Source organism: Paralichthys olivaceus, chromosome 20 (assembly GCF_024713975.1).
Source record: "Paralichthys olivaceus isolate ysfri-2021 chromosome 20, ASM2471397v2, whole genome shotgun sequence".
NCBI classification, from domain to species: Eukaryota; Metazoa; Chordata; class Actinopteri; order Pleuronectiformes; family Paralichthyidae; genus Paralichthys; species Paralichthys olivaceus.
In genome coordinates this window covers 1374461-1402381 of record NC_091112.1, presented here as the reverse complement: position 1 = coordinate 1402381, position 27921 = coordinate 1374461, and the positions used below count along the sequence as shown (strand labels likewise).

Here is a 27921-nt window from a genome sequence, read left to right as displayed (position 1 = left end):
AGTAGCTAAAGACAGTTTCTCCTGCTCCAGAATCCCCCCCCCCCCCCCCAAAAAAAAATAAAACCAGTGTTTGTGTGTTGTCCACATGTGGAGGTTCACATTTACCCACTTTACCGCGCGCCTTGAAGGCGTCACAGTGTCTGGGAGAGTAAATGGGCGGTGGTAGTGGGCGTGGCCCAAGCATGCAAACGAACCACGCCCCCTAACTCTTGTCCCCCGTGAGCGGTGACGTCACACGAGCGGCCCGTGTTGGTTCCAGCTGACTGAGAGAGAGAGAGAGAGAGAGGGGAGAGAGAGAGAGAGAGAGAGGAAGAGAAGAAGCGGCAGCTCCATCTCTCTGACTCTCTCTTTATTGGACAGTATTATTTTTCGGGGCTCATCTCTTTATTTCCTCCATCTTGTGTTTCTCCTTCTTTTTGTTCTCATCTTTCTTCATCTTTTGCAGATTCCTCCTCCTCTTCCTCCTCCGCCGCGTCTCGACTCTCTCCGCTGCTCTCACTCACTCATCGCATGGGACGACAGACTGTTTTCATCCCCCGTTCTTTTTCTTTTCCCTCCTCCGGACTTTAAATTGATCGAACCACCGGAGCACCGGAGAGGAGCGCGCGTGCACCGTGATCCGCCGTCTGATCTCCGGGGTGGGGTGGGAGGGGGGGGGCTTCGCTCCTGCGGCCCCGGGACTCTCTCGTCCTCCTGCGCGCGTTCATCTGTCGTTCTGAGGAGGTGAAGTCCTGCAGAGGATGAATTAGAGTCGACATGGTGCCATTTTGGAGATAAACCTTCCTCCTCCTCTTCCTCACTCCTCTCTTCTTCATGGGACGGGCGGAGCAGCGGGACGTCAGGTGGAGATCTTGAAGCGCACACACGCGTCACCTGCCCGCGCACCTTCTGACGGCGCGCCTGTCAATTAGCGTCCTCTAATTGGATTATTCTGCTCTTGAACTCAAAGAGTCTGCAGGCCCCACCATCCCCCCACCCCCCTCACCTCCCCCTCCTCCCCCACTGGAAGTTATGTCAAAGCCCCTCACTCAGCTCCTGCTGCCAGATCTCCCTGCCGGGGCCACCAGCCCCCAGTGTGGGGCCAGCAACCCGGCTGGAAGTGGCCCCCAAGGTGGACAGCTGACCCCCATGACCAACCTGAAGTCCCTGCTCCAGCTGCCAATCAAGAGCGACCAGAGGGGCGCCAAGGACTGCTGCGAAATGCGAGGTGAGCGTGTGCACGTGTGAGTGTGTTCGTCTGCATGTGTGTGGTGATGATGCAAAAAGCGTCTTAAAGGGGCACGAGCAGGTTAGTGCAGGAGGAGCTGCAGTGGTGGAGCTAGGAGTTCTACGTGCTCAGGGCCTCAAAGGGGGCCCGCAATTTACAGATGGGAGGGGTGGGGGGGGGGGGGGGGTTTACATGTCCACCATCCATGTTCGATTCCACATTCAGCTGCTAGTTCTGCGTTGACTGTTTGCTCTGGAGCTCGGAGCCACACATCAGGGCCCCGGGCACACGAGGGCGAAGCAAATATCGGCAGGTCAAAGTTCACCAAAGTTCAACTCCACGTGAAGACGCGCTGTGATTTGACAGGAAGTGAAAGATTTCTCTGCCGTCACACTCGCTCGGATTAGTGAATTGAAGGTTCGCCGATGAAACGTCTACGTGCGAATGATCGGGACATTAGTGAATACACACTGATCACTTGTGATTCAAAGACGCTTCGGGGAAATAAGCACATCTATCGTTAGCATAGCTAACAAGTGACGTTGTGCTTTTCTTTACTAACGGCTACTACGATCATCACGTGATGCGTCTCCGCACGTTAGGTTGTGATGATTCATGAAGAAATTTACAACAAATAAATAAACGTCGTGCACCTTAAGTTCACGCGACGCGGTCGTCATAGTGACGCCGTGTGAAATAAAGCTGTCACCAGCTCCTCAGATGTGATGAGTCGCAGCCTTTGATTCATTCAACGTAAGTTTAATCTTTATGATTCGTCATCTTCAAAGAGCATCAGAGAGTGTGTGTGTGTGTGTGTGTGTGTGTGTGTGTGTGTGTGTGTGTGCATGTGACTGAGTGGGTGGGTGTGATTGTAAAAGACTGAGGCCCTGCTCCCCCCCCACCACCACCACCACACACACTCACACTGTTTTCACTCCAGTCCTCCTCCTCCTCCTCCTCCTCCTCGGCTGGATTCTTACATTAGCCGTTTCCTTTTTTTTGGCGTTCGGTGTTGAAGTGATGAAGAGGAGGGGGGGGGGGGGGTGAAGGACGATGCCATGACAGCAGAATCATAATCAGTGGTTTGTGTTGAATCTTATCGGCGGTTCTGTTTAGACGAAGGTTACAGAGCGGGTTTGAGTTGTTCCCCATGCACCAGCTGCCGTGGCAAATATTAACCAGGCTCTCTCCCTCCCTCCCTCCCTCTCTCCCTCCCTCCCTCCCTCTCTCCCTCCCTCCCTCTCTCCCTCTCTGGTCATAACTCCAGTCAGCTGCTGTCAAACACACTCCCTGCTCTTTGCTCGGCTTGTGAGGACCCTGTATTTATTCCTCCATCTTGTGTCTTGTCACAGAGCCGATGCTCAGAGAGATAAAGCTCCTCACATACATGCACAAACAATTAGAAGGGGGGTAAACAAAGAAAATGCTCCCAGCGTTTTGGCGTCCCCTGGTGACCGCTGGGTGCATGTACGGTTTGTCTCTCTGGATTATCGTTTCTCCTGTGCATGAGGAGGAGGTGACGGGGAGCCCGGCTGACAGGCTCTCCGTGGAGCCGGCGTGCTGAGGCCTCGGCTGCAGCCCCGTGGTCGGCCCTCGTAGAGCCCATGTTCTCCTAATGATAGGTGATGAAGATGGGGAGAGAAGAAGATGGTGGCGGTGGCTCTCGTTGCCGTTTCCTCTTCGCTCCTTCCCTGGCTATAGCTTTGTTCGACGCCCGCACAAACACCCACTCTCAAATCCATCACATCTCTCTCGCTCTTTCACACATCACAGTTTTTCCTCTCTCCCTCTCCTGTCTCATCAGATCTCTCCGTCCTCCACACGGCTCCTCTGCTCATTTCCATTTTCTCAAGTTTGTCCTCCCTCTCTTGCACTGCGCTCCTTCTCTTGTTTTTCCAAACCCATTTTATTTGCATTCTCCCTCTTTCCTCCCTGATCTCGGTCAGATTTGAATAGATCCTCTCTCTCTCTCTCTCTCTCTCTCTCTCTCTTTCTCTTCTGTATTTCTCTTCCTCTCCTCTCGTCTCTCCTGTTGTCAGTTTATCAGGCTTTAAAGACTCGTCCACTTCAGTTCAAAGTGTCACCATCATTTTCATCAAGCTGTGTCACTTCCACTTATCCGTCCTGTCCACCCCCCCCCCCTCTTCTTCTTTCATCGTCTCCTTTGCTTCGAAACAAAGGGATTTCCTTTGTTTCGTTAAAACTACAAAACCACTGTTGAAATACAACGTTACAAGTAAAGGTACGAATATTTAACGTGAAATTATAATTAAAGAATGAAAAGTACTAGTTTAGCAGAATGGCTTGATTACAACTATTGATGCGTGAATGTAATATTCTGTAATATTTCTCATCAGTCTTGTTGGAACTTATGATGTATGAAGTAGTAGAAAATGGAAATACTCAAGTACTCAAGTACAAGTACCTCAAAACAGTACTTGAGTAAACCTGGTGTTGTTGTTTTTGCCACAGACTAAAAGTGAAGCCAAATTATCTTCACTGGTGCGTTCAGGTCATAAACTCCGCCTCCTCCATGTGAGTGTTTGCGACAAGAATCAAACCAAAAACTCTAAATACGATTAAATCCAAATTTCCTGCCGGTTTAGTTCAGCTCTCTAAAACAAAGAAAACAAAATGGCAGCTTCCTTATCAGGTATATTTTGGCTCCGGTTACGTATAAAGGGACGAAGGCGAAGTCTTCAATCTTTATTTAGTTTTTTATTTTGACAGTCAGACGCCTGAAACACTGAATTCACTCCCAGTGTCCTTGTTAAGCTGCTACAAAACACTGAACATCGTCTCATCAGTCTCAAGTTTAAACTTTTGGTCACTTAATCATCTTCTTGATTAGACTGAATAAATACTCACAGTCTGTGTATAACAGAGATTAAGGGGAAGATGTGGACGATGATGACATTGACTCTCTCTGCTCCTTCTCCTCCCTCGTCCTCATGTCCTCTGTCCTCCTGCTTTAATCTCCTGTGTCTTTATGTTTTTTAATCCCTTTAAATATACATTTCCGGCCTCTCCGTTGCCCCCCCCCCCCCTCCCTCAGTCTCTCTCTCTCGCTCTGTCATCCCATCCCAGTTAAATATGCTCTTTTATTACTATTTCATTGGGTTTTATTATTCAGTGTGCCATTTATTCAATATGCACAGTCGCTCAGAACGTCACCAGAGGATGAGAGAACAAAACAATCACTCCGGCTCTTTCTTCACCAGTTAAATTAGGCTCCTGTTGTATCTGCTGGATATCCTCTTATTTTTTCTGGTGGTGGTTTGTATCTATCTTTCCATCGGGCTCGCTCCCTCACCAGAGGTCAGAGTGCAGGGACGGGCGAGTCGACTTTATCTACAGTTGCTTTTTTAATGATCGCAGCTAAGTGCTGTGCAGAAAGCAAAGGACACGGGCGCTAGACAGAAGCACAACCCTCGGTCGATGTTGAACTGACCGCGGTGCAGCCTGTGGCGTGTTTGTTGACGGTTGTTTGTCTTTTTAACTGATTATCTGACGGAGCGTTCACACGATGGTGAAGAAGTCTGCAGACGTCTCGTTACAGTTGGGCCGGAACACAGCATAGATCCGGAGATGGAATAAAGTGAGCGCTTGCTTTTTGAGTTTTCTCTTTAATAGTTAACGATCTATAAAAAGACGTCTCCGCTTCCTCCGAGGTTACGGAAGCCGCCCTCCTGTGGTTTTGATGTTGGAGTCTGGCAGCGGTGATCGTGGTGTGGAGCTGTTATGTTGAGGTTCCACTGACAAATGCGCTCGACCAGTTCTCAGCTCTGCGTCAGTCGATCATGACGTCCATCATTCAATAACTAATTAAAACCAAATTAGCCGAACAAATGCAACCAGCTCTTCCACTCCAGTCCAGCAGGTGGCAGTAATTCAGAAAACTAATGACAAAGGTAAATAAATCGAGCAACACTACAACAATAGTAAACGTATCGTTGTGATGGTATTTCAATTATAGACAAAACCGTGGAGTGTTGCGATCACCCCCCTGGTGGCTAACTGCAGTATAGGTCATAAACCCGCCTCATCCGTGTTAGCAGATAAGAAATAGACCAACTCAAAAAAATAAATAAATCAACACACATCAAATACATTTACTTTTCTCGAGGCTCCATCCCCCGATCGCTACTGTGCAACTCCGACTCCAAATTCACAAAATGGCGTCGCCGGTGACCTTTGTTTTGGCTTCAGTTCTTCAGTGTGTGATTTAAATTTAAAACGCGGAGCGGTGCTTACTTCAGTGAATCAGTCGCAGAGCTTCTTATTTTTCAAGGTGAAATCTTCCTTTTGAAATGTTGTTTTCCAAAGTGGCCACATTGTGTGTGCGGGAATTAGAGTGTGTATTAGTTCGAGTGCTTGACGCAGGTTTTCATTCCACCGACAACAAATCACGGCTGCATTAGTCTGAGCACAGTTTAATTACACTAAACTAATGAGTCCATTGTGGGCGAGATTAAGAATCTTTCTCCGTGCACTCACAGCCACATTTGAAATCTTGATCGTTTCACAGCACGGAATGTGAAATATTTCACTCTAATACTTAAAGTGATTCTGCTTCCACGTTTCAAACGGTGTAGCTTCACTCTATCGAGCCTCGTCAGACGGGAAGTCAGCTGTTATTGGTTCTCATCTTTACTTTACATTGTAAACAAGAGGGAGGAGGAGCCAGAGTCATGACCCAGTGAAATCCGTGTTTTGAGGACGTGATGTGACAAACTTTATTTCTCCTCCTCGCCAGACAAAGACAAGCCAGTGGATTCTGAGGAGAACTCGATGGGCGGTAACGGCGGAGGGCCCGGCGGGCAGGGAGGAGTCCCGGCCTCCGGTGCCCTGCGACCCAACTCCCAGTCGGCGTTCCTGGGCCCGCTGCTGTGGGAGAGGACCCTGCCCTGCGACGGAGGCCTGTTCCAGCTGCAGTACATGGACCTGGAGGAGTTCCTGACGGAGAACGGGATGGGGATGCACAGCAACGGGCCCAGCTCCACCAGCGCCCAGATCCCCTCCCAGGTAAAACGGACGGACACCAAAACCCACAGCTTCACCAACCTCAACCAAGATTCAGTCTGTTTGACAAAGGCTCATTTATTTTACACTCGACCACAGAGTGACGTTAAACAAGGAACGAAGTTAAAAGCAGAAGACGTTTCTCCTTCTGTCACAGTCAATTCTTGATAAATACCAGAACACATGTTTAAATGTATTTACTCTCGGTGTCATTATTCATTTCTAACATTCGTCGTCGTTCACTCAAAAGAATGATGAAATGTGAGCTGACGAGGTTCTAACTTTTTTCTCGGGTCCTCTCCTCCCAGAGTTCCCAGTCAGCGGTGCCCAACCAGAGCTCCCAGTGCCCGCCCACCTCTCCTCCACCCTGCTCTTCCTCCTCCTCCTCCATGTCCTCCTCATCCTCCTCTTCCTCGCTGGTGGGACTGGAGAACGTCAAACCACAGCCGCCACCGCCGCCACCACCTCAGCCGCAGCAAAGCATGATGGGAGGACCGGAATGTCTACATGGTGAGTGACTCAGACATTTGACATTTTGATTGAATTTGTAAAAGGTCAACACGTGGTTCATCGGATATTTACCTTTAAGACTCATACATGCTGCTCGTACGTGAGAAAAAAGACACGTCCACAGCAGACGGTGCCTCCATCTCCTCCGTTAGCATGTGAAGCAATACAACCACTAGAGGGCAGCACAGAGTTTCTGATAACAACAAACATGGCGATGGTGGAGGAGGTTGTGGAAAGCTGCCAAAATGGCGCGTTGTAACGGTGACACTTATCCACTCGCAGAGTTTCTCCGCAATAACAGCCGTTGTTCTATAGTTATTGTTGTATTGGCAACACTGCCCCCCATGGTATGTGGGGGTACTGCTCTGTTTTGTCTCTGGTTTGTATCCGTAAGCTCTCGGAGAACGTTGAGTGCGGACAGAAGGTTCGGTCTGTTTCCATATAACGTCAGAAATGAGGTGGAGGAGTTTGAGAGAAGGAATAATTTGATATCTATAAAATCTTTACCGTTAAAAATAAAAAGACTTCTGAACAGTGACGTTAAACTCGACATCTTCTCATGAGAAGTAGAACGTCGCGATGCGGTCGGACGTACATGCAGCTGCCTCAGTGCGATCTGGTGATGAAGACGCAGCCGCCTGACACATTAAACCCGGTTCAACGACTCCTTCACCACTAACCAGTGTCGGACTGTCTCCAATTATATCCCTGTGTGATGAATGGCTGTCACCCTCCTCCTCTCCACCCATCAGCCTATTTTCATCTGTCATGGATTCATAATTCATTGTTTCCTCCTCCTCCTCCTCCTGCTGCTGCTTTTAACGTGAACCAGAACCACCACAAGTTCTCTTCTCTCCGTCTTCTTTCTCTTCTTTCTCTCTATCTTTCTGTCTGACGACTTCCAGCTCGGACTAATTGAAACCACAGAGCCGTTCCTCATAATGCCGACGGTCTTGTTTTACATGTGAGCTGTCGGGGGTGAATCACCGCAGCTGATTCCACGATGATTCATTGACAACAGATCACCGCATGTAATTGTAAATGTTTAGTGGTTGTGAAGACATTTAAAGACAATGAGTGTGTAAAGTGTGACTGGAGACAGAGAAAGACAAAAACCTTTCTGTGTGATCCGTGTGTGAAATATTATAAAATATTCTGTATGATATATGTTTTCCTCTTTTAGAAACTGTGGTTATTATTTTACCATATTTTACATGTTGTGATCGTGTGTTTATATAAAACACTTGAGGACGGGGAGTTATTTTTTATGTAGTCCGTATTATTCGTACAAGTTTTTCTTTAAAAATGTTTTGTAGCAGGCGTAAGGGGAAATTTGACGACTGGAAAACCAAACTAACGAGCTGAAGATGCTAAAAATGCTTTGAAGAGCTGAGTGAAACTGCAGAAGTGGAGGATTCACTTTTGTGAATGCATCTTTTTTAGATTACACAGTTTTATGATCCGTCGTTGGTATAAAAATCTAGATTATACAGCTTTAAAACACCAGTAACCAGCTGTAGACATGACCAGAACTCCCCCTGGCACATTTTACCGCACCTCACTTTTGTTAAGCTGCAAAAAAATCAGAAATATGTATTTTAAATTCTCCGTGAGTTAAAACGTCCCTGTTTTGAATGACAACACAGCTTTTTCATTTTGAATCAGCTTCTTCCAACTGCATAAATCTTGACACATGTTGCTCCAGAATTCAACCGCCGATATATTTAGAATCCGGCTCTTGGAGAATGTCACAACACGTTCTGCAGGTTTGAATATATTTGGCTGCTGCACAGAATAAATTTGTCGAGGTAAAGACTCCTGAGGGCGCCGCTGAATTCCGAAGGTTTGTCGATGTTCGACATGTTTGTTTACAAAGTTCGGCTCGGCCACTTCGTCGTACTTCGTGCTTCCGTCTGCGTCGTAAAGCCTTCACGTGCTCGTCACGGGATTTAAACACTAAGATTTGTGCAGTTTGAAGAGTTTGCACTGAGCTGGAGGTAAAAAAAAAAAAAAAGAGTGTAAGAAGGAGACAGATTATGAGAAATCTGAGGTTATGTTGGTCTTTTTTTTTTCTGAGTCACAAGAGAGGAGATATTTCACAGAGAAGGAAGAGCTGCAGAGTAGCTGCATAAAAAAATCACACACACACACACACACACACACACACACACACACACACACACACACACACACACACACACACACACAGAGACACACACAGACACGCTATTGCAAAATGAGACAGAGAAAGAGATGAAAGAAAGCAGCTGAGCTTCAGCTCCTCCTGCTGAGGAGAGAATACCACTGGATACTGCTGCAAGGCTCATAGTGTGTGTGTGTGTGTGTGTGTCTGTGTTCGTGTGTGTGTGTTCATATCTCCCCTGCACGCTTCTGTTAGTGTGAACATGCACAAGTGTGTGTTCGTGTGCCTTTACGCATGCACGTCTTGTGTGTGCACTGAACTTTGAACGTTCATATCAGAGTGTCCTCTTTGTTTCGGCATTTGCATGCAACTGTGTAGGCTTTAATGTGAACATACTTTCATCTGTGTGTGTGTGTGTGTGTGTGTGTGTGTGTGTGTGTGTGTGTGCGCGCATGTGCATGCACTCTCTTTACTCTGAATTATAAACACGTGACTGGGTTGAGCGTGATGCATCCAGCCAGAAATCCCTCAGGTCGTTGTGGAGCTGAAGTGTTACTCGAGCTGCAGAGGGAGAGAGAGAGGGAGAGAGAGGGAGAGAGAGGGAGAGAGAGAGAGAGAGGGAGAGGGAGAGATGGAAAATAGACTGGAAGTAATAATGTGATCCACATGCACATGTTAGATTTGAAGCTCCGAGGGAGGGAAACACACAAGAAGCCGGAGCTGTGGCTTTAGGTCGACTGTCACAGCGTGGTGATTGGTCAGGACACAGACTGACGTCTTAAATGGGTGAAAACCACCAACGTGAAACAATGACCATCTGTCCGCTCGCGGCCCGAGACCTGGAAGATGGTTTCCGAACCTCGCGCAGGAGGAATAAACCTGGCGAGCTCACGGGGTTCGAGCCTGAAAAACGTCCTCTGAGAATCAGCTGAGCCCGGGAGCGAGACCGAGCTCCTCTTTGAAGTCCCCCCCCCCCCCCCCCCAATCCCCCAGACCATGTGAACAGCTCACAGTTTTTCAGCATTACCTGATTTTCTGCACTAACACAGGGACTTTAGAACAGAGCCGGAGTCGTTTCACCGACTTCATGTCCCCACAAATCCTCAACTTGTGATAACCACAGTGACGCCAACGCTGAACAGGATGAACGGAACAGAGAGGCGGAGCCACGTGCTGACGAACCGTTGGTCCTGCAGGGATGTTGTGTCACGTACGAACAAGTGGAGACGAAATTAAACGGTTTTCTTTTAATGACGGAAACAACAAAGAGCAGCTGCTGTTTCCAATGAATGATTCAGCTGCGTAGCATATTAGCATGTTAGCGTTTAATTTAATTTAATTTAATTTAATTTAATTTAATTTAATTTAATTTAATCTTGCTTGACGATTGAGGATAAATTCAACATTTCTGGAGGAAAAGGGAAACTGAGGTGCGTGAAGCCCGGACCGGAGCTCGGACCGCGTCGTCTTACTGAACTAAAACACACCTGAACGCTGGATATTACCCATGATCCTCTGCTTCCTGAACCAGAAATCCACCAAACTCTTGTATTTTAAAAGTTTCCTGCTGAATACTGGAGATAAAATATGGTTTCCTGCCTTCGGCAGACTTTACCGCCATTTGTGAGTTGAAGGACGACGTCTTTCTTTTCTTCGTCTGCAGCTAGAAAATAATTTCTCTTCACATCTATCAGCTCCAGAGGGTTAGAAAATAAGAGAACCCGAAAGACGACGCTCAACACCAGCAGAGAAACTCTACCGCCACCAGGTTGGTCATCGGACCGGGAAAACAACCCATAAAGTTTTGAGCAGCTGTATCTGTCTCCGTCCCTCTGTGCACATTAGAGCGTTCTGCATTCACGCTCCGTGTGACTGCGCTCACTGGTCAATCGCGAGCAAATGTCCCGCCCTCATCTGCCAGGTCCGAGCAGATAAGTCCAGGGGCTGAATTTCGATTCGGACCCAGAAGCTAGTGGATGAAAACATATTTCTACCGTCAGATTGCAGTGAGCTGGAGGACGCATGAACTCATTGAACCGTGAGGCGAGTTGAACGCATCTGCTGCACAACGATTTCACAACCATTGCAAAAAAAAACTTCGCCGTGCTGAAACGCAGAATCTGATGAATAAACCAGAACTCGACACGTGAGAAACTGCACCTGAAGAAAAATCCTAACTCTCAATAAGCTCCCAGATCTAATCAGTGGATCTTCAGCCTGAGGCTTATCTGTCCACCAGGCTTCATGGGAATCTGTTCAGTGTCTACATCCTGCTGAAAAACACACGTGCGGAGGCTGAGGAGCGCAGATGAAAACAAACAAGCTGATAGACGTAAGAATTTATAGAAACCTAAACAGGAGAAACAAACTCAGAACTTTATTTTTGGCTGAAATTTGATTTGCTTTCACTTATTTATGGGCTCCTCTAGATTTCCTCATTATTTAAATATGGTTCATCCTGAATTGGATCCTCGGTGGGAGATGCTTTGACTTGCAGCTGGAACAACAGTGACACGAGGCCTTTGGTGTTTTTTAGGTTTACTTCTTGATAATTTGCAAATTTGTGCATGAATCTTATGAACCGGAGATTTTCTTCTTTGTCTTATTTTTTTCACTGCTGCAACCCAAATATATCGAAAAGGACACACACACATTCTCCAGCTGAAACACATTCTCCTTTAAAACAAAACGTGCAACTGCTTCTCCTCAAACACAAACTGAATACCAGCGTCTAGACAAGAGGAATCCGAGATAAACCCTCGGAGGAAAGAGACGTACGTTGAGGGTTTGAACCTGCGAGTGTTAAACGTTTTAACGTGACGAGCTGATGTTCTGACTCTTTAAAAGAAGATGGAGCCGGACGACAGATGCTCACCGAGGCGTTCAGTGATTTGACAAGCAGGGCTGTGATTAATCCTGGTGAGGAAAGGGTTAAACGAGAGTCTGACTCTGCACTCTGTGGAGAGGGAGGGAGGAAGGGAGGGAGGGAGGGAGGGAGGGAGAGGGAGAGTGTTCTCTGTGCATGTTTTGAAATCTCTCTCTCTCTCTCTCACACGCTCGGGCCATGTGCGGCTGCCACCTCACGTGCCGCTGCAGAAAGTATTGGAGCGAGAGAGCCAGCATGCAAGAGAGGGAGGGAGGGAGGGAGGGAGAAGGGGAAGGGAGGGAGGGGGCTGGAGGAGGACAAGAGAGAAAGAGAGAGAGCGAGGTAGGAGGAAAGTGGAGGGAGGATAAGAGAGAGAGAGAGAGGAAACAGTGGAGATGACAGAGCGAATAAACAACGAAGGCCGGAGCCAAAATGAAAAGAGAAAAGCTTCAGGGAGAATTAACGGAGAGAATCTTTGAACCGAGACTTTAACGTGATCTTTATGTGACAGGACATTTCTTTACATTTCAACATGTATAAATCTGTCGCTCCTCCGCCACGGAGAACCTCCCCCGACCAACCACACGCCACCCGGCCCACAATCTGAGCTGCTCGGACCTCGTCGACTCCGCGGCGTCATTTGTTAGCACCTCCGGTAAATCGCTTTCTGTCCCCCAACCCGATGAGAGGAATGTTAGCTCGTCACAAGCTAAGCTGCTCCAGCTAATGCCAACGACTTATTCTGCATTTGGTTTGTTTGTGTCGTCTGTAAATAAAGATGGCCGACGCGTCTCCGCTTCTTCCCGGAGCTCAAACATGAAGCTAATCTTAAAATAATGAATTAAGATCAATCGGATCAGAAACACGAACGTAACCACAAGACTTTTGGTTTGGTCCATGTCCCACGTGTTAACGTGGTGGAGGAGGGGTTCAAGACAACATGTTTGTGTTTTTTGGGGGAAAATTTCTCAAGAAATAATCCGGAGATGTTGACGAAAGTGTCAATGAACGGATGGAGTTTGGTGCAGGTGTGAATAATGATCCAGATGTGTAAATTCAACCTGGTGCAGAAAGTGATGTTCTAGTTTTTATTCCTCTGAATTATATTTGTGATCTGTGTGTCACCGTGGATCCGAAGCTTTTGGAGCTTTCTAATTTTTAACGTGTCTCAGTGTCCAGAATGTGAAGTGAGCGACAGCAGAGTGTGAGCGGGGATTTAGAAAGATTAGAGAGAGAGAGAGAGAGAGAGAGGGAGAGAAAGAGGGAGAGAAAGAGGGAGAGGGGGGAGGTCACTATGATCTCCGGTGACATAACTCCGTGTGTTGACATAAGGAGCAGGACTCCTGGGGTGTGTCACCTGGTCTGAATTGTTCCTGGTTTGTGTGTGTGTGTGTGTGTGTGTGTGTGTGTGTGTGTGTGTGTGTGTGTGTGTGTATGTATGTGTGTGTGTGTGTGTGTGTGGTGTTCTCTCGTGAAGCTGCACGTGCCTGACAGCTTGTTTGTTTATGTGTGTGTGTGTGTGTGTGTTCAGTGTAAATGAACATTTCAACAAATTCTGAATATAATTATATGTATTTATAAAAATGTCTGGAATTAAAACAGCTTGAGGTATTTTTTATTAAACACATTTCATTTTAATTTTATTTGTATTAAAATGTTTATTCATTTAGTCTTTTTATTATTATTTTATTCTGCTTGACGTTACTTGAAAATCGATGTGATTTCATCGAGTCACTGTAGTTAAATTAAAAAACGACAAACAAAAGTGCCGAAAAACCTTTTGTAGTCACGTTAGAACATGTATGTGTTCAGGTACATACGTGCACAAATGAGTCGGTGAGCGAAACAAACAACAAACCTTTTAAAAAGCTTCTTATATTTTAAAGTTTGAATCTGAACGTGTTGGAATAAAAAGAAGAAAGTTTCCTTTTCCCAGATTTAAGTGAACAAACTCAGGAAAATGTGAATTTCAGATTAAAACTTTTCCAACAGCTCATAAATGTTTTAATCATAAAGAAAACAAGCTGAGGAATCAATAGTGGAGTGAATTGATCCAGAGGCAGGAGTTAGACGTGGCGGCAGACGGGTTCAGACCTGGGTGAGGAGGAGGAGGAGGAGGAGGAGGAGGAGGAGGAGGAGGAGGAGGAGCAGCAGCTGGAGGAGTCCTCTCAGTGTTTATGTTTCAGGGAGGGAGTCGTCTTTATGGAACTCACTTCCTATATCACATCACATGTTGTTTTTCCAGCTCATGTGTTTTCCTCACAGTTCGTCTTCAAGCCGTCGACTCACAGGAAACCGACTGTTACTGCGGCTGATGGTAGAAGTACTCACACTGTAGTATTACTAGTGTGATTGTTTCATAGTATTACCACAGCTTGTACTGTAAGTGCAGATGGTTATTGACTGAACTGGACGTCTGTGACCTGAAGCACTGAACTCACTGGAGAAGGAAACAAGTGAAGCTGCTTAAAAACCACATCTCCTCAATTACAGTTGTAGTAATAAATGTTAATTGTTACTGTCTTCTTGTATAATTAGCATAATTACCGAGCTCCTGGTGATTGTGCTGTTTCCTGCTTCACTACATCAGGAAGTAGTGACGCAGGAAAAGGTTGAAACAGATTTAAAGCTTCAGCTGCTGCTTCAGAGGATGAGGAAGATGAAGATGATTGTGTTCGTACTTCGGCTTTCGGTTTCCTACATTTCCCAAAATGCCTTTTCCGCGACCCCCAGGGGGCGGCGGTGAGTTTGCTTCCTCACCCGGCCGCTGGTTTTGATGTGTAGGCGGATCAAGTGAAAGCTCAGCGAGCGATTAGTCAAGAGGAAGAGTTGCTCACCTGACTCTCAAACCTCAGCTCGTCTATTTTCTGCCTCCGTGGGCGTCTGTGCCCACGACGGCCGATTCCTGCCGCGTGATTCCAGAGCACCGAGGCAAAATGGCCGCCGCAGAGTGAAGTTTGAGAGGGGGAACTTTACAAAAGTACGAGGCTTCATCCAGATTCATCAGCATGCCTGTGACGGCTCCAGCCGAGGATCAACACCTCACATCCCGAGGGCGAGTCCTCTGATGGAGAATTTAGACGATGAAGGATATCGACCAGCGTTTCCGACTGTGAGCCGCTGAGTTCTCGAGACCTTCAGACCTCGAGGAGCAAATGTTTATTAGTTTATACATGTTTATTAGGTCACCTTCTCCTTCTCTCTTGTTTAAAGCCAACCCGTCCACGCCTCTCGTGGAAAAATCCCTGGATTTTACGTTTGAATACCAGATAAATTTCAGGAAATCAGGAGGAATAGTCTCCAGGAAATGAGATGGAACGTGCAGCAGCAAGGAAACCGAGCGTGACCTGGAGACGATCGGGTTAAACTTGAGTTCGCTCGACTCAAATCTCACAGAATATTTCAGTTGAATCAGTTGACGTGGAGCGAGATGAGGAGGAGAGAGAGAGAGACAGGCGGAAAGAGAAAAACACATAATCTCGACTAAATTAATGAAAGCACAGAGAGAATCCCAGAGTCGGCGGCTGCTTCCTCCAAATGGCTCCTGCTCACAGACAGGAAATGAAGCCGGGCGAATGTTTACCCAGCAGCAGCAGGAGCCGTGTTCTTGAATCAGTTTCAACTTTTTGCCCAAAATGGTCGTTATTAGGACGCAGCTTTGAGCAGACTTATCCAGGATCAGCTCCGTCCCCAGATGCCAGAGAGTGAGATCAAGCCGGCAGCCGCTGATCTGGTGGAGTCGCTGCCTCTAGCAGATGGACCGGGGGGGGGGGGGGGGGTCATTATTTCATAGTTCATTTAGTTTTGAAGATTTTTTACAACCATCAGTTTGATCTGTCAAAATATTCACATCACACTGAGTCGATGAATCTACATTGAATCTGAAATGTTGATAACAAGAAGCAGCTTTAACTGAATTATCAAATGTGATGTTTAATATATTTTCTAAAAGGTTTTCAAGATTAATTAAAGAGTTATAGTTACTGAAACACCACAGAACCATGAACTCCTGGTTTTAAGTACTATCATGGGGGGGGGTTAGGGTTTTTATTCCAAAGTGTGAAATGTATTTGCAGTTGTACACAGTAACCGTCCCACTGCAGCGTTCTTCACTCAGAGTTGGACGAACACAGCGTGTTCATCTGTTATTCATGTCCGTCTGTCAGACTGTGCAGGACGACAGGTCCTGAAGCGTGCGCTCACTGAACGAGCTTCTGTGTCGGCGTCCACGTGACTTTTGTTTACACGTCGTCGTGAGATTGCAGCTGGGGACAGAGCAGGGCGATGCCTTCAAGTCCCACTGTAAATCCAAACATCCACAGTTACCTTCTGCTGATAGATTCAGTGTTTGTCTCACTGCGAATTAAAGAAATGGAGTAAAAGAGTCGAGGCGAGCGTTGTTTCCGTTTATAAACCCACTCCTGCTCACTCTGGGTTATTTTGACCGTCTCCCACTCTCCCGCTCGCCGTTGAGTGTCGGCTTGATTCCTCAGAGCCGCCTGTGTTGTGGTATTGTGGTTGACGTGCGTAATAAAATGACTGACAGCTCGCAGCGGCAGTCGAACAGCGAATCAGTCGCGCTGCTCTGAAACGCTCAGGTTCACAAAACGCTCCGGATGCACGAAGGCCTCAAAGGTTGAAGACTTGATTTGGAATCCTACAGTTTCGACAAATTGTTTTTTCCTCATGCAGTAAAAAAAACAAATTGAGTCTGTTTTATTTACGAAGCACATTTCACACACAGAGGAAGAGTCAAGGTGCCGTGCAGCAGAGAAAAAGAAATCAATTTCAAATCAGAAAACACAGCTGAACATAATTTATTCAGTTTTCAAGCAAAATGAAAGAGAGAATAAAAGAGATAGAACGGATAAATCTTTATAAAAATCTGTGTTGGGTTCAGTTGTGCGTCTTTTCTGTCTAATTACCCTCAAGTACATGAAGTCTTTCCAGAAAACGTTTCTCTCGATATTGGTCACCAGCTCTGCAGTTATTTATAAACTGTGGCTCGGAGCTGAAAAGCGCCAAAAAGGCGTCTCACAAAGCGCCGCCATAGAAGAGCAGAGGCTGGTTCTGGTTAATCTGCTCAGCGAACATTTCGATCCCAAAGGGAAAAGGTTTGGGAAAAATCAAGTGGCATAAAAATGGCTGTGAAACGTCTCATGACCAGTGGGTTTGGAGATATGACTGAAAATAGAGACTCTATTCTTGGTCCTGTGTGTGTGTGTGTGTGTGTGTGTGTGTGTGTGTGTGTGTGTGTGTGTGTGTGTTGCCTTCACAACAGCAGAGATAATGCAGAATAGCTGCAGGGCAGAAGCATCATGGAGGAGTTTCACATTCACAGCCGCACAATGTTTTATCGGCATCACTTCACATCCTGGACTTTTTCTTTTATTCAGTTTCTATCATTTCATTAGATTTTTTCAATCGAGTGTAGAAATTGTGATTCGATTCCTTCGACTGAACGTTTGTCGTTGAGATTTCTTCATTTGTTGAGTCAGACGAGCAGCTTTTCTCCCTGTCGGCTCCACAAAGGGTTAAAGAGAAAACCTGCTCTCTCCTCTCGTCGAACATGGAGCATGACGTGAACCCGCTGCCCTCCTCGGCCTCGCCGGCTCCATGCTGACACCCTGTGGTGGATCTGCATCACTGCAGGCGCCGTGGTCGTGTGCTCCTTGTGTTCTCTGCAGTCGAGTGCGAGAGGAAACGCGTCGTCTCTAAACACACAAGCTGCGACTGATGAAGGATGTGATGGGACAACAAGAGGCAAACATCCTCGTCTTCCCTCCTTCGACCCCGTGTTCCGATTCAACTTGAACATTTTGTCCAGTGTCTATAGGGTAATCCTCTCTATGGTCGAGCGAGAGAGAGAGAGAGAGAGAGAGAGAGAGAGAGGGAGAGAGGGAGAGAGAGAGAGCACATGTGACTGTAGCCAGAGGCCTCGAGACGAGAAGTAGCGCCCCTCTGGTTCTCTGAGGTTTTTAACTTGTCCCCTGTACTCAAGGAGGCGGGCTTTATGACCTTTACCGCAGCCGGCCACCAGGAGGCGATCCAGATGTTTTGGCTTCACTTTGGGCGTCACCAAATTTCCATTTTGTGTGTTTCTCACGGGCTCGTATTAGAGCAGTACACACTTAAGGATGATCCGTGTCCCGTGTGCTAATATGGACGAGGTGGGGTTCAAGGCCCATACAGCAGCCAGCCACCAGGGGGCGATCAAACCATTCCTTTCTTTCACTTTTCACGTCGTCAGTCTGAATATGATGAATTTAGAATTTAGGGAGTGAGTTGCAGTCGTCCCAGACAGGAAGTGGAGTTTGTTGATCGCGCGTTGGTTATTTTAAACTTTTAATAATTTGTTTTTTTTAATTATTATTTTGTTTTCATTGGTTCTGGATGAGTTTAAAGCGACGTGATTCACTAACTAATGGAGCCCGGTGCGTCGGGCTGCGTCCAGAGTCGGATGAGATCAAATCTGCGTCGGGTCGTGTCTCGTCATTAATCTGTGACATGTGCGGCCAGATGGGCTCTAATCTCAGACGAACATGATGATGGTTGGACGATGGAACCAGGAATGAACCCGGAGCTGCTCATTGTGATTAAACACAACGTTACTGATTCTGTGAAGATAATTAACGTCTCGATTAACGTGTGATTTCGTGTAATATTAATAGTGATGTTTTTTTTTTTTTATGTTACCACGGACAAATAAAAACATACAATTCTACAAAACAAGAAAGAAAACTGATCCAGACTCAGATGTTGTCGTGGATCTCAGTAGGAGTCAAACAGCGAGATGAGGTTTCCTTGTTTGTGAATATACGTTCATGTGATGCCGGCGTCGGAGGCTCAGCGGATTATTTCATCAGGTTAAAGAACGAGAACACGGCGAGTGTTTCGGTTTCTGCTCCGGCTGTCGATCTCCTAGTGGATTTAATTCACGTGTAGTTTGAAAATAGTTTAAAGCTACTTGACCTCAGAGCTCGAGATCTGCATCATAACATCTACGAACTCTTTCCTCCTCCCAGGCGGTCAGTCGGTGCCTCAGGACCCGTCACCCACCTCCACCTGCCCTCCGGGGCCCCCCGGGCCTCCGGCGACAGCCAACGGCAGCAGCAGTGACATCATGGTGAACTTTGACCCCGACCCAGCGGACCTGGCTCTGTCCAGCGTGCCGGGCCAGGAGGCGTTCGACCCGCGGCGGCACCGCTTCAGTGACGAGGAGCTGAAACCTCAGCCGATGATCAAGAAGGCTCGAAAGATGCTGGTCCCCAATGAGCAGAAGGTACTACATCTCCCACAATCCTTAGCTGTTACTTGTCACGCGCTCATCTGCCGAACATATTTCCTGACAGCTCAACACTGTCGCACCTTCACCTGCAGTTTCAAATGTTCTCCATTATCAAAATACGTTTGAGGAACATTTCAACCTGTTTCCAGTAAAAGTCAAATTACATCAGATATTTTATGAATCAAATGTCAAACTCTCATTTTTCATGATTCCACTGCAGCAGCTGTTTAATTCAGTATCTAATCTCTTGTGAGATATAATGTTTTCTGGCTCTCAGACAGAAATTAATTAAAAAGAAAAATAATTAAATATAAAAACAAGGATTTTAAAGCTCCGGTGAGATTCACCTCAGCACCTTTAGTTTCAAAAGATAAATACCTCCGAAGAATTCACCTCAAGGAGGCGGCGCTTTGACAGCTCCTGTATTAATGTGGAAAAAAACCAAAGCAGCGTGACGCTCACTATTATCGCTTCCTCCCGACCAGAGTCCTAAAATATTTTGTCCTCAGCTCGTGGCACAATAAGTGAAGCTGTGATCAATGGCTCAATGATTTTATAGCTTCGTGCGAAGCAGCTGCTGCAGCTCCGGAGGCGTCCGGAATTTATGGAGACACGAAGGCGCTCACCTTCAGTCGTCGCCGCTTTAATAAATGATTCGTGCACAGGTTTGGATAAATGATCCCCGAAGCTCGGAGTTCTCAGCAGCTCGTCGTAAATGAGGACTCAGGAAAATCTGAATGAAGGAGAATGACATTTCTACATCAATTAAAAAAAAATCTACCTTTAAATAAATGATTGAAAAAGATCATGAAAGCAACATTTTCATTTGTCTTGAGGATTAAATCTGGAGGTAACTAACTGCCGGCTGCGAATGTAAATCACCTGTTTAGCTGCATTTTGGTAAAAGGTGCAGGAACTTTGTGCAGAGTCTGAATTCAATCTTTCATCTGTGGAGAAAAACTGTCTGAAGGAATCTTTTAGTTCCTTGTTCTAAAACTTCCAGGAACTTTTTCCTCGGCCAGTAAACTGTCTTGTGTCTGTAGTTGTGATTACTCAGCTTTTTTCCTTCCATCCTCTCTCTGTCTCTATTCTCTCTCTCCTCTCCTCACCTTCCTCCCCACACACCCCAACATACCGGCGCCGATGACAGGACGAGAAGTACTGGAACCGGCGCGTGAAGAACAACGAGGCGGCGAAGCGCTCGAGGGACGCCCGGCGGCTGAAGGAGAACCAGATCTCGGTGCGGGCGGCCTTCCTGGAGCGGGAGAACGGCGCCCTTCGCCAGGAGGTGGCCGACATGAGGAAAGAGCTGGGCCGCTGCAGGAACATCATCAACAAGTACGAGAACCGTCACGGAGACTTGTGAGGAGGAGGAAGAGGAAGAAGGAGGAAGAGGCGGGGGTGGGGAGGAGGAGGAGACCAGAGAAGGGTACAAGGCAACCCAACAACAGCAGCACTTTAGTTGAAGTGGCGAGGGGGAAAGCCGGCGTAGATCTGCAGTAAGCGCTGTGCGACACCGGGCGCAAACACAAACATTGTTTCAGCGTGTCCGCTGTGCTTCAGGATGTCACGACAGGAACGCACAGCGACGCCATTTTTTTCCTCCCATAGTCTGACTCTCTTGTTCAAACGCCGCTTCGCTGACTCCACACGACGTACTGTATCGCCACCTTGTGTCACCTCGGCAGCTTCCCGCCACCCTCGGTGCCGTGCTTACGCCCGGTGTCGCGCCACGTTTTTGCAGGTAGTGCGTCCGCGTGCTGCTCCAGCCAGTTTCAAACAGGGTGTTGAATTCACATTATGCCAGTGGAATCTCACTTTTTAAGCTCAAGGCATGGACACAAGCCAGGAGAGGTCAGATGTGTAATTTTTTTCTATAAATAGAACAAAAATAAAACATGTATATTTTTGAACTGGGTAGGAAGGCAAGACTAGTCCAGCAGAGTGGGGGAGGAGGAGGAGGAGGAGGAGGAGGTGCAGGGTTTTCGTCCATAACGCAAAGAGATTTTGACATAGGATTATTGTATATTTTTCTATTAGCAGATAGTCCGGAGGAAGATTTTGGAGATAATCTTTTGTATATTTTATATATGGGGGCGGGGAGGGGCTGTTAGCTGGACAGTCACGGGGCCACACAAAGCTTTTCCTCCCAGCTGTTTTATCGCTAAACAACAAACAAACAAAAAAAAAATCTATTTTCAATTTCACGGAGCAGGTCAGTGGGAGGCGGAGGCATCACAGAGAATGTATCACGGTTGAATCAGGTATTTCACGGTGTGACGGCCAGGCGAGGTATCTTAGTAACGATTGTTTTCGGCAGCGGGGCGTTGGAAGGAAGACAGTGAAACAAAAATTGTATAGTTTTAAGACATTTTTTTGTGTTGGTTTGTTTTCTTTGTGGGCTCGTTCGAGCACTTGATTTGTTCGATCTTCTATTTGATTCCGTGTCTGATTTTTGAAATAATCACAGGGCTTTTATTTTTGAGGATGCAGGAGAAAAAAGAGAGAGAGAGAAAAAAAAAACAGGAGGCAATTATCCAGCGGAATAATGTGAGCAGATGTGTGGTTTGCTTTTAGTCATGTGAACGTGTCGGTGCTCACACACACACACACACACACACACACACACACACACACACACACACACACACACACACACACACTGTTCATAGTAACACAACATGGCTGCGGCCGTTCTCTCTCTATTTACTCCTCAGTTTGTCCAGGAAGTGCAGAAATGAAATGCCGACTGGTTTGTGTTGATTTGCCCGGATTGAACAGTGACTGAAACCTTCAGCATGCAGACACACAACAGACACACACACACACACACATGCACAGTCCTCACCCTGGATTTAACCCTTATTGTTGTTGTTGATGTTGTTAATGGACTTCTATGGTGCTGATCTGATCTGATCCTTCACCTGACACACACACACACACACTATGACAAAACTCATGAGCGCACACATGCAAACACACAGAATAAGACACAGTACTGAACTGCCTATACCCTTTCTTTGTCTTTTATTCCTTCTTTTTGTTTCTTTTCTTTCTTTTCTTGCATATTGTATTGATAAATCCTATATAGATTTACACACAAACACTTGTCTATACCTCTCCTTCAGACTTTACCCAATGAGAAACAAGAAATGCACCCTACTGCTACTGTACCATACAACTGTACTATTGAATATTAAACTATTCTCTCACTAGATATATATATATATATGTGTATATGATATATGCTTGAATTATGTGATTATAGTTGTAATATACATTATTGAATATATTACAGAAAAAAAAAAAAAATTGGAATCATTCTGTCAGTTTCTTCTCAGGTGTTTTTGTCTGAGGTATTAAATACACATTAAAAAAAAAAGTGCAAAAAATGTCTTTGATTTGATCACAGGATTCGTGTTGTTTTATTTTGGCGGGCGGGCGGGCGGGCGGGGGGGTTGGTTGTACTTTTTCTCTTTCCTGTTGCGAAGCATTTCAAACCTGTTGGATGTTGTTGTTGTTCTTAACGTAGAACTGGCGATGGGACGGTCAATATGTCAGTTTGCTAAGCCCCACCCCTTAGCAACCGTCGCTATGCCTGTCAAACTGAACATCCGAGAGCTTGATGCACATGTTACCACGGTAACAGTGACAGATATCCAGGATCCCGTTACACGAAGTCCGATGATGTAGAAAAGACTCATTGAGTAATAATCGTAGCCTGATGCTAAAGTCCTGGGGCTAAAGCTACGACGTGTTCCTTCAGTACGTTAAGAAAAGCTCCGCCCGTCTTTCGTACCCGGTTACGGTCGGTAAGCTGTGATTGGACAGTTGCTGTTCGGGGGCGGGGTTTGGTGAACTGTTAATTTAGACTTTATTCGGAGACGGAGGCCGAAGCGAAAGTTCTTTGACACAAGTCGTTGTTTTCATTTCAGCTTCGATTGATTTCATTCTCACGTAAATCTTTTTAATTTCCCATGAGCCAGTTTGCTTTGGGCACCAGAGGTTTATGTGAGCCCCAGCTGCATCATGGGAGCTGTAATAGTATCCGTGACACACACACACACACATATAAATATATATTCATGTTTTTTTTTCCTGTCTTTAATTTTTGGGGAATGTGTTTAAACCTGATAATCAGACTTTTGAATTAAAGTGAAGAAAAGTCTCGGAGCGTCTTGCGTCTCCATCTCTTGGGGGAAGACGGACGCCGTCGTTTTTTTTTTTTTTTTTTTTTTAGATATCTGAGATTTATGGATTTATGGACGTTTCAGAAACTTTTTGGACAATGCTATTTTTCTAAATGTAACTGTGATGTTGAACGTGTTTCCACCTTTTTTCTGGCAGGAGTTCGATGCCCGCTCTTCACACGGGGACAGTTTTGCTGCTGTACGATAAAAAAAAAAACGGCATTGCGGGTAAACATGACGACAATAATCACGTACGCAGCCTTTTTACTTCTCCTTCAACTTTGTGGATTGTCAGTTGTGACTGTTATGAACTACAAGTCCCATGAGCGCAACACCACCCCCGACTCCTCACCCGTATTGTGTGCTGTCCACAGGGCTGATGGGATATGTGGTCTTTTTCCCTCCAAACATCAATAAAGGCTTGTCCTCACTCACAGACGGTTCTTCTGGTGTCTTGCTGTGTGATCTGAGGCTGCGCAGGAAACATGTAGAGAGAACAAGCTTCTCACAGGAGGTTTTTGTGGGGGGAGGTCAGAGAAGTCGGAAAGTGTTGAAAGACGAGCGAAGGCTTTGTTGCTTTTGATCTTCAAACAGGATTTGTTGGCGATAAGAAAAATATCTCGATCGATATCTGGATTAATTATTATCTGCAAAACACCCACAGACCTCCAACCAAACCAGAAACCACTGGTCTCAAGCACAATTCATATTTCTAACCTTTCACTGGAGGAGTCATATCGTTAGCCTCTTCTGTCAGATCCAAAATAATATATTCAAGTTTAATGGTGACGTAGAAACATTTATTTATTCAAATATAGAGAAAAACATTCTGATATTATTATTATTATTATTATTATTATATTAAAGGTGATAGTGTAGATTCTAAAACACTTCAACTGCAAATTTCTCCTGTATAAGATTTAGGAGCTGGTTATTAATCCCAGTTCAGATGTGACAGGTTACTTTTATCTTGTAGATGCAGATTATAGATGATTATCTATATTATCTTATTATTATAGATTGATAAATAATATATTTTCTATAAATATCTTCATGACCTCCTGCACGCTGACACGTGACACTCGATCCAGCTGTTGACCACAGTTGTGGATATGAAATTAAAAGTCTTATAAATATATATATAATATAAAGTCTTTCAACCCAAGTAAACTTTGTATGAACTTTATACAGTTTGATCAGATTTAAAACAACAACGATCAGATCTCAGGTTTATTTCCAGAACAAAACATTGACAGTTGTCGGTCACAGTTTCCGCACATGTTGTTAAACCTGTGTGTGAGGTTGTGTGTGATGTGTGTGAGGTTGTGTGTGATGTGTGTGATGTGTGTGATGTGATGCCTCAGCCTCTGGTTGTGTGAGAGTTTGAATAAGAAATGAAAAAGAGAGAAATGCAGCCGCAGACCGTTGGGAGGCACTCGGACGCTTCTGTGTGACAGCGTCTCAGATCAGAGTGTGTGTCCTTTGTTTACTGTGTGTTGTAACTCAGTGTGTGTGTGGACGCATGGACGTCTCTGTGTGTTTCCATGGGTACTGCTAAGAATTGTGGGTCCTCAACATGTTAGACACTGAAGCCCCCCCCCCCCCCCCCATCATCCTCAGTTATGTAACACACACATGAGCCTGGTCTGTGTGACCCGTGTGTGTGTGTGGAGGGGTTTTGCGTTACCACCTGTAAATGGTGGGTTGTTTCAGCTGTTCTCCGATGTTTGCGTCACCAGCACCCCCTCGTCACGCCGCCGACCATCTGCCCAAGCTGTTGCGGGTACTCGGCGCCAGAGCGGGCGACGTGGGCCCGCTCTGTGCCACACTGTGCCAAGCTGTGCCAGGTGGTGCCAGGCCCTGTAACCCTGCTGCTGAATTTATTTACAGGGAGCCCGGGGGAGTCCCGCAGAAATCTGAGATTTATTTCACCACATGCAGCCACAACGTTCCACTGGTGACTGACTTTAAGGTAAATTCATGAGGAACACCGAGGAACACCGAGGAACACTGAGGAACCTGATGCATCCAAACTAATCGCTGCCATGTTCTGTTATTAACTCGTTATGTTTTCACCCTGGTTGTCGCCTCCTTTGCTTCAGTTGTGTGTTCGGATGAATCTTGTGTAAATATGTTTAAAACTGTTCAAAGCAACAGGAAGTGAACTGTGATCAACACAAGTCAAATGTACAGAATCAGGTGATGAACCAAGAACCTGGAGACTCGGGAGAAGAAATGAAAACCAGGGACACACGTGGAGAATCTGTGTGTGTGTGTGTGTGTGTGTGTGTGTGTGTGTGTGTGTGTTGTCGTCTTCTTCACACAGGAGAATTGGGTGAGAGGTGAGTTCAATGTTCCACCTCAAGACTCAATGGGAACCAGATGGTTGACACACACACACACACACAAACACACACACTAAACCAACAAACACACACTGACTGTACCTGTGCTGGAATGTTTTGCTTTTTCCAACACACTCACAGATACACAATTACACAATGTCCAAGGTTGTGTGTATGTGTGTGTGTGTGTGTGAGACTTCATGCTGCATATGCACGTGCATTAAAACAACACACACACGTGTACACACAGTATTTTCTTCACCTCCTCAGGAACGTGTCTTCAGATTCCTGCTGACCTGGGGGGCTGCAGCGCCTCCTTGTGGTTGGCTACACAACATTCTGCATCATGATGAAATGAGTTGAAACCTTCATGTGATGGTTGGATGAATGAAGCCAGAGGGCAAAATAAATAAATAAAAAATAAATAAAACCCAGACAGACAATAAACTGAATTAGATTTTGGAGCATTAAAAGGTTGAAGTGTGTAAAACTGAGCAGCACTGAAAGATGAACTGTTGTTTAATTCTGTAAAAAATGAAGTTTGTCGTTGCTGTGAGATTTTATTCATCCTAAACCTTAATTAAAACGAGTTCGATGTTTCAGTGACTGTGAACACGGAGAATGTTTCTTCTTTCAGTGAAGCTGAACCGTCGATCAGTTAGAAACACGGAGACGTTATTAACAACCGGAGTTTATCTCCAGGGTTCAGCTGGAAACTGTTAAATATGAAGAATTCTGAACAGAGTTTGGTGGATTTGTTACAGCAGCAGTGTGTGTGTGTGTGTGTGTGTGTGTGTGTGTGTGTGTGTGTGTGTGTGTGTGTGTGTGTGTCTGTGTGTGTGTGTTTCTATCTAACACAGGCAGCAAAGCAAACTCTTGAATCATTTATGGATATCATCAAAAACACCCTGCTCATTTACTTGACCTTGTGTGTGCGCGTGTGTGTGTGTGTGTGTCTGTGTGTGTGTGCGTGTGCAGGTCAGATCTGGGTTTAACTGTCACATCTGCTGTCGTGTCGCCGTCTGACTCGTTGTGAGGACGTCACTCTAAATGTCTCCGAGGCTCCGTTTGCCCTCGAAAAACCTTCAGCCGCGGCTCCACCTGATCCCAACCAGCTGTCAATCACAAACCGCCTCCTCCAGCCCTGTGAGGTCCAGGCCACGTGTGTGTGTGTGTGTGTGTGTGTGTGTGTGTGTGTGTGTGTGTGTGTGTGTGTGTGTGTGTGTGTTCCTCTCACCACAAACAGCAGGGATGTAAAAACACACAGAACCTTGAAGTCACCTCCTCTCTGCTCCAGGGTTTTATTTACGTTTTGAATAAATTCAACTCTTCACATGAATTCGTTGTGTTTGTCCACATCAACACAAGGTTTTTGTGTTATCGTGTTTTTGTGTTATCGTGTTTTTGTGTTATCGTGTTTTTGTGTTATCGTGTTTTTGTGTTATCGTGTTGCTTTGTCATCAGTCCTGATACGATGACGCAAAGACGACGCAAAGAACAAAGTTTTGAAATAGATGGAAACACGTAGTTGAACACGTTTGTCACTCACGTTATTTAAACTGTGAAGAAATGAGACGTTATTGTTTAATCTGCATCAGTTATCTGTGACCTCCTCACACACACACACACACACACACACACACACACACACACACACACACACACACACACACACACACAAATACACACACACACACACACTCACACACGCACACACACACACACACACACTCACACACACACCTCCCGTCGTACTTGATCGGTTGGCTGTGTGTGTGTGTGTGTGAGAACAGTAAATGTCAGCCGCAGCATACTGATGAGACAATCAGTCGTTCTGCTTCTGGCCTTCTGTGGGATTAGACAGGTCGCAATGACCAAGGTCCCACAATGCATTTCACTGTCTTCAGGTATTTACAGCTGATGAATGGTCTCGGCAGAAGAAATGTGTGTGTGTGTATGTGTGTGTTTGTGTGTTTTAACAGGAAACTGACACACATAATGGATTGATAGACACACACACACACACACACACACACACAGTAGGTCAGGTGTGTAAACCTTGAGCAGAATATAAAATGGAGGATTATATCAAACGCAGGTCAGGTTGTGTGTCTGTGTGTGTGTGTGTGTGTCTGTGTGTGTGTGTGTGTGTGTGTGTGTGTGTGTGTGTGTGCAGTTGATCTGAGCCTCCGTGTGTTTGTGTAAAAGATCAATAAAGTGAATCTTCACAAAAGAAATCATTGTTACCGTCTGTTCTTAAAAACAAACACTGTTTTATTTCATCAGGAGAAACTTTATTTTTATTTTTCCAGGTTTAGACTTTTACTTTTACTTTGCTTCCTGTTTCCTT

At 45.8% G+C, this 27921-nt stretch overlaps 1 protein-coding gene across 1 annotated transcript; it reads left to right on the top strand.

Annotated features, from left to right (window-relative positions):
• The first annotated feature begins 239 nt into the window (after positions 1 to 239).
• Positions 240 to 23662, top strand: dbpa (D site albumin promoter binding protein a). The gene is made up of 5 exons (XM_069516960.1): positions 240 to 1207; positions 5964 to 6232; positions 6538 to 6739; positions 18774 to 19030; positions 20187 to 23662. The coding sequence occupies exons 1-5, from the start codon at positions 1012 to 1014 to the stop codon at positions 20400 to 20402; spliced, it is 1140 nt and encodes a 379-aa protein (XP_069373061.1). The 5' UTR covers positions 240 to 1011; the 3' UTR covers positions 20403 to 23662.
• The last annotated feature ends 4259 nt before the right edge of the window (positions 23663 to 27921 follow it).

Bases quoted from the DNA above. Each gene is read 5' to 3' on its own strand.
- dbpa (XM_069516960.1), top strand. From the start codon at position 1,012: ATGTCAAAGCCCCTCACTCAGCTCCTGCTGCCAGATCTCCCTGCCGGG. The intron at 1,208-5,963 runs GTGAGCGTGTGC...CCTCCTCGCCAG, and splicing joins GGACTGCTGCGAAATGCGAG to ACAAAGACAAGCCAGTGGAT. The intron at 6,233-6,537 runs GTAAAACGGACG...CTCTCCTCCCAG, and splicing joins GCGCCCAGATCCCCTCCCAG to AGTTCCCAGTCAGCGGTGCC.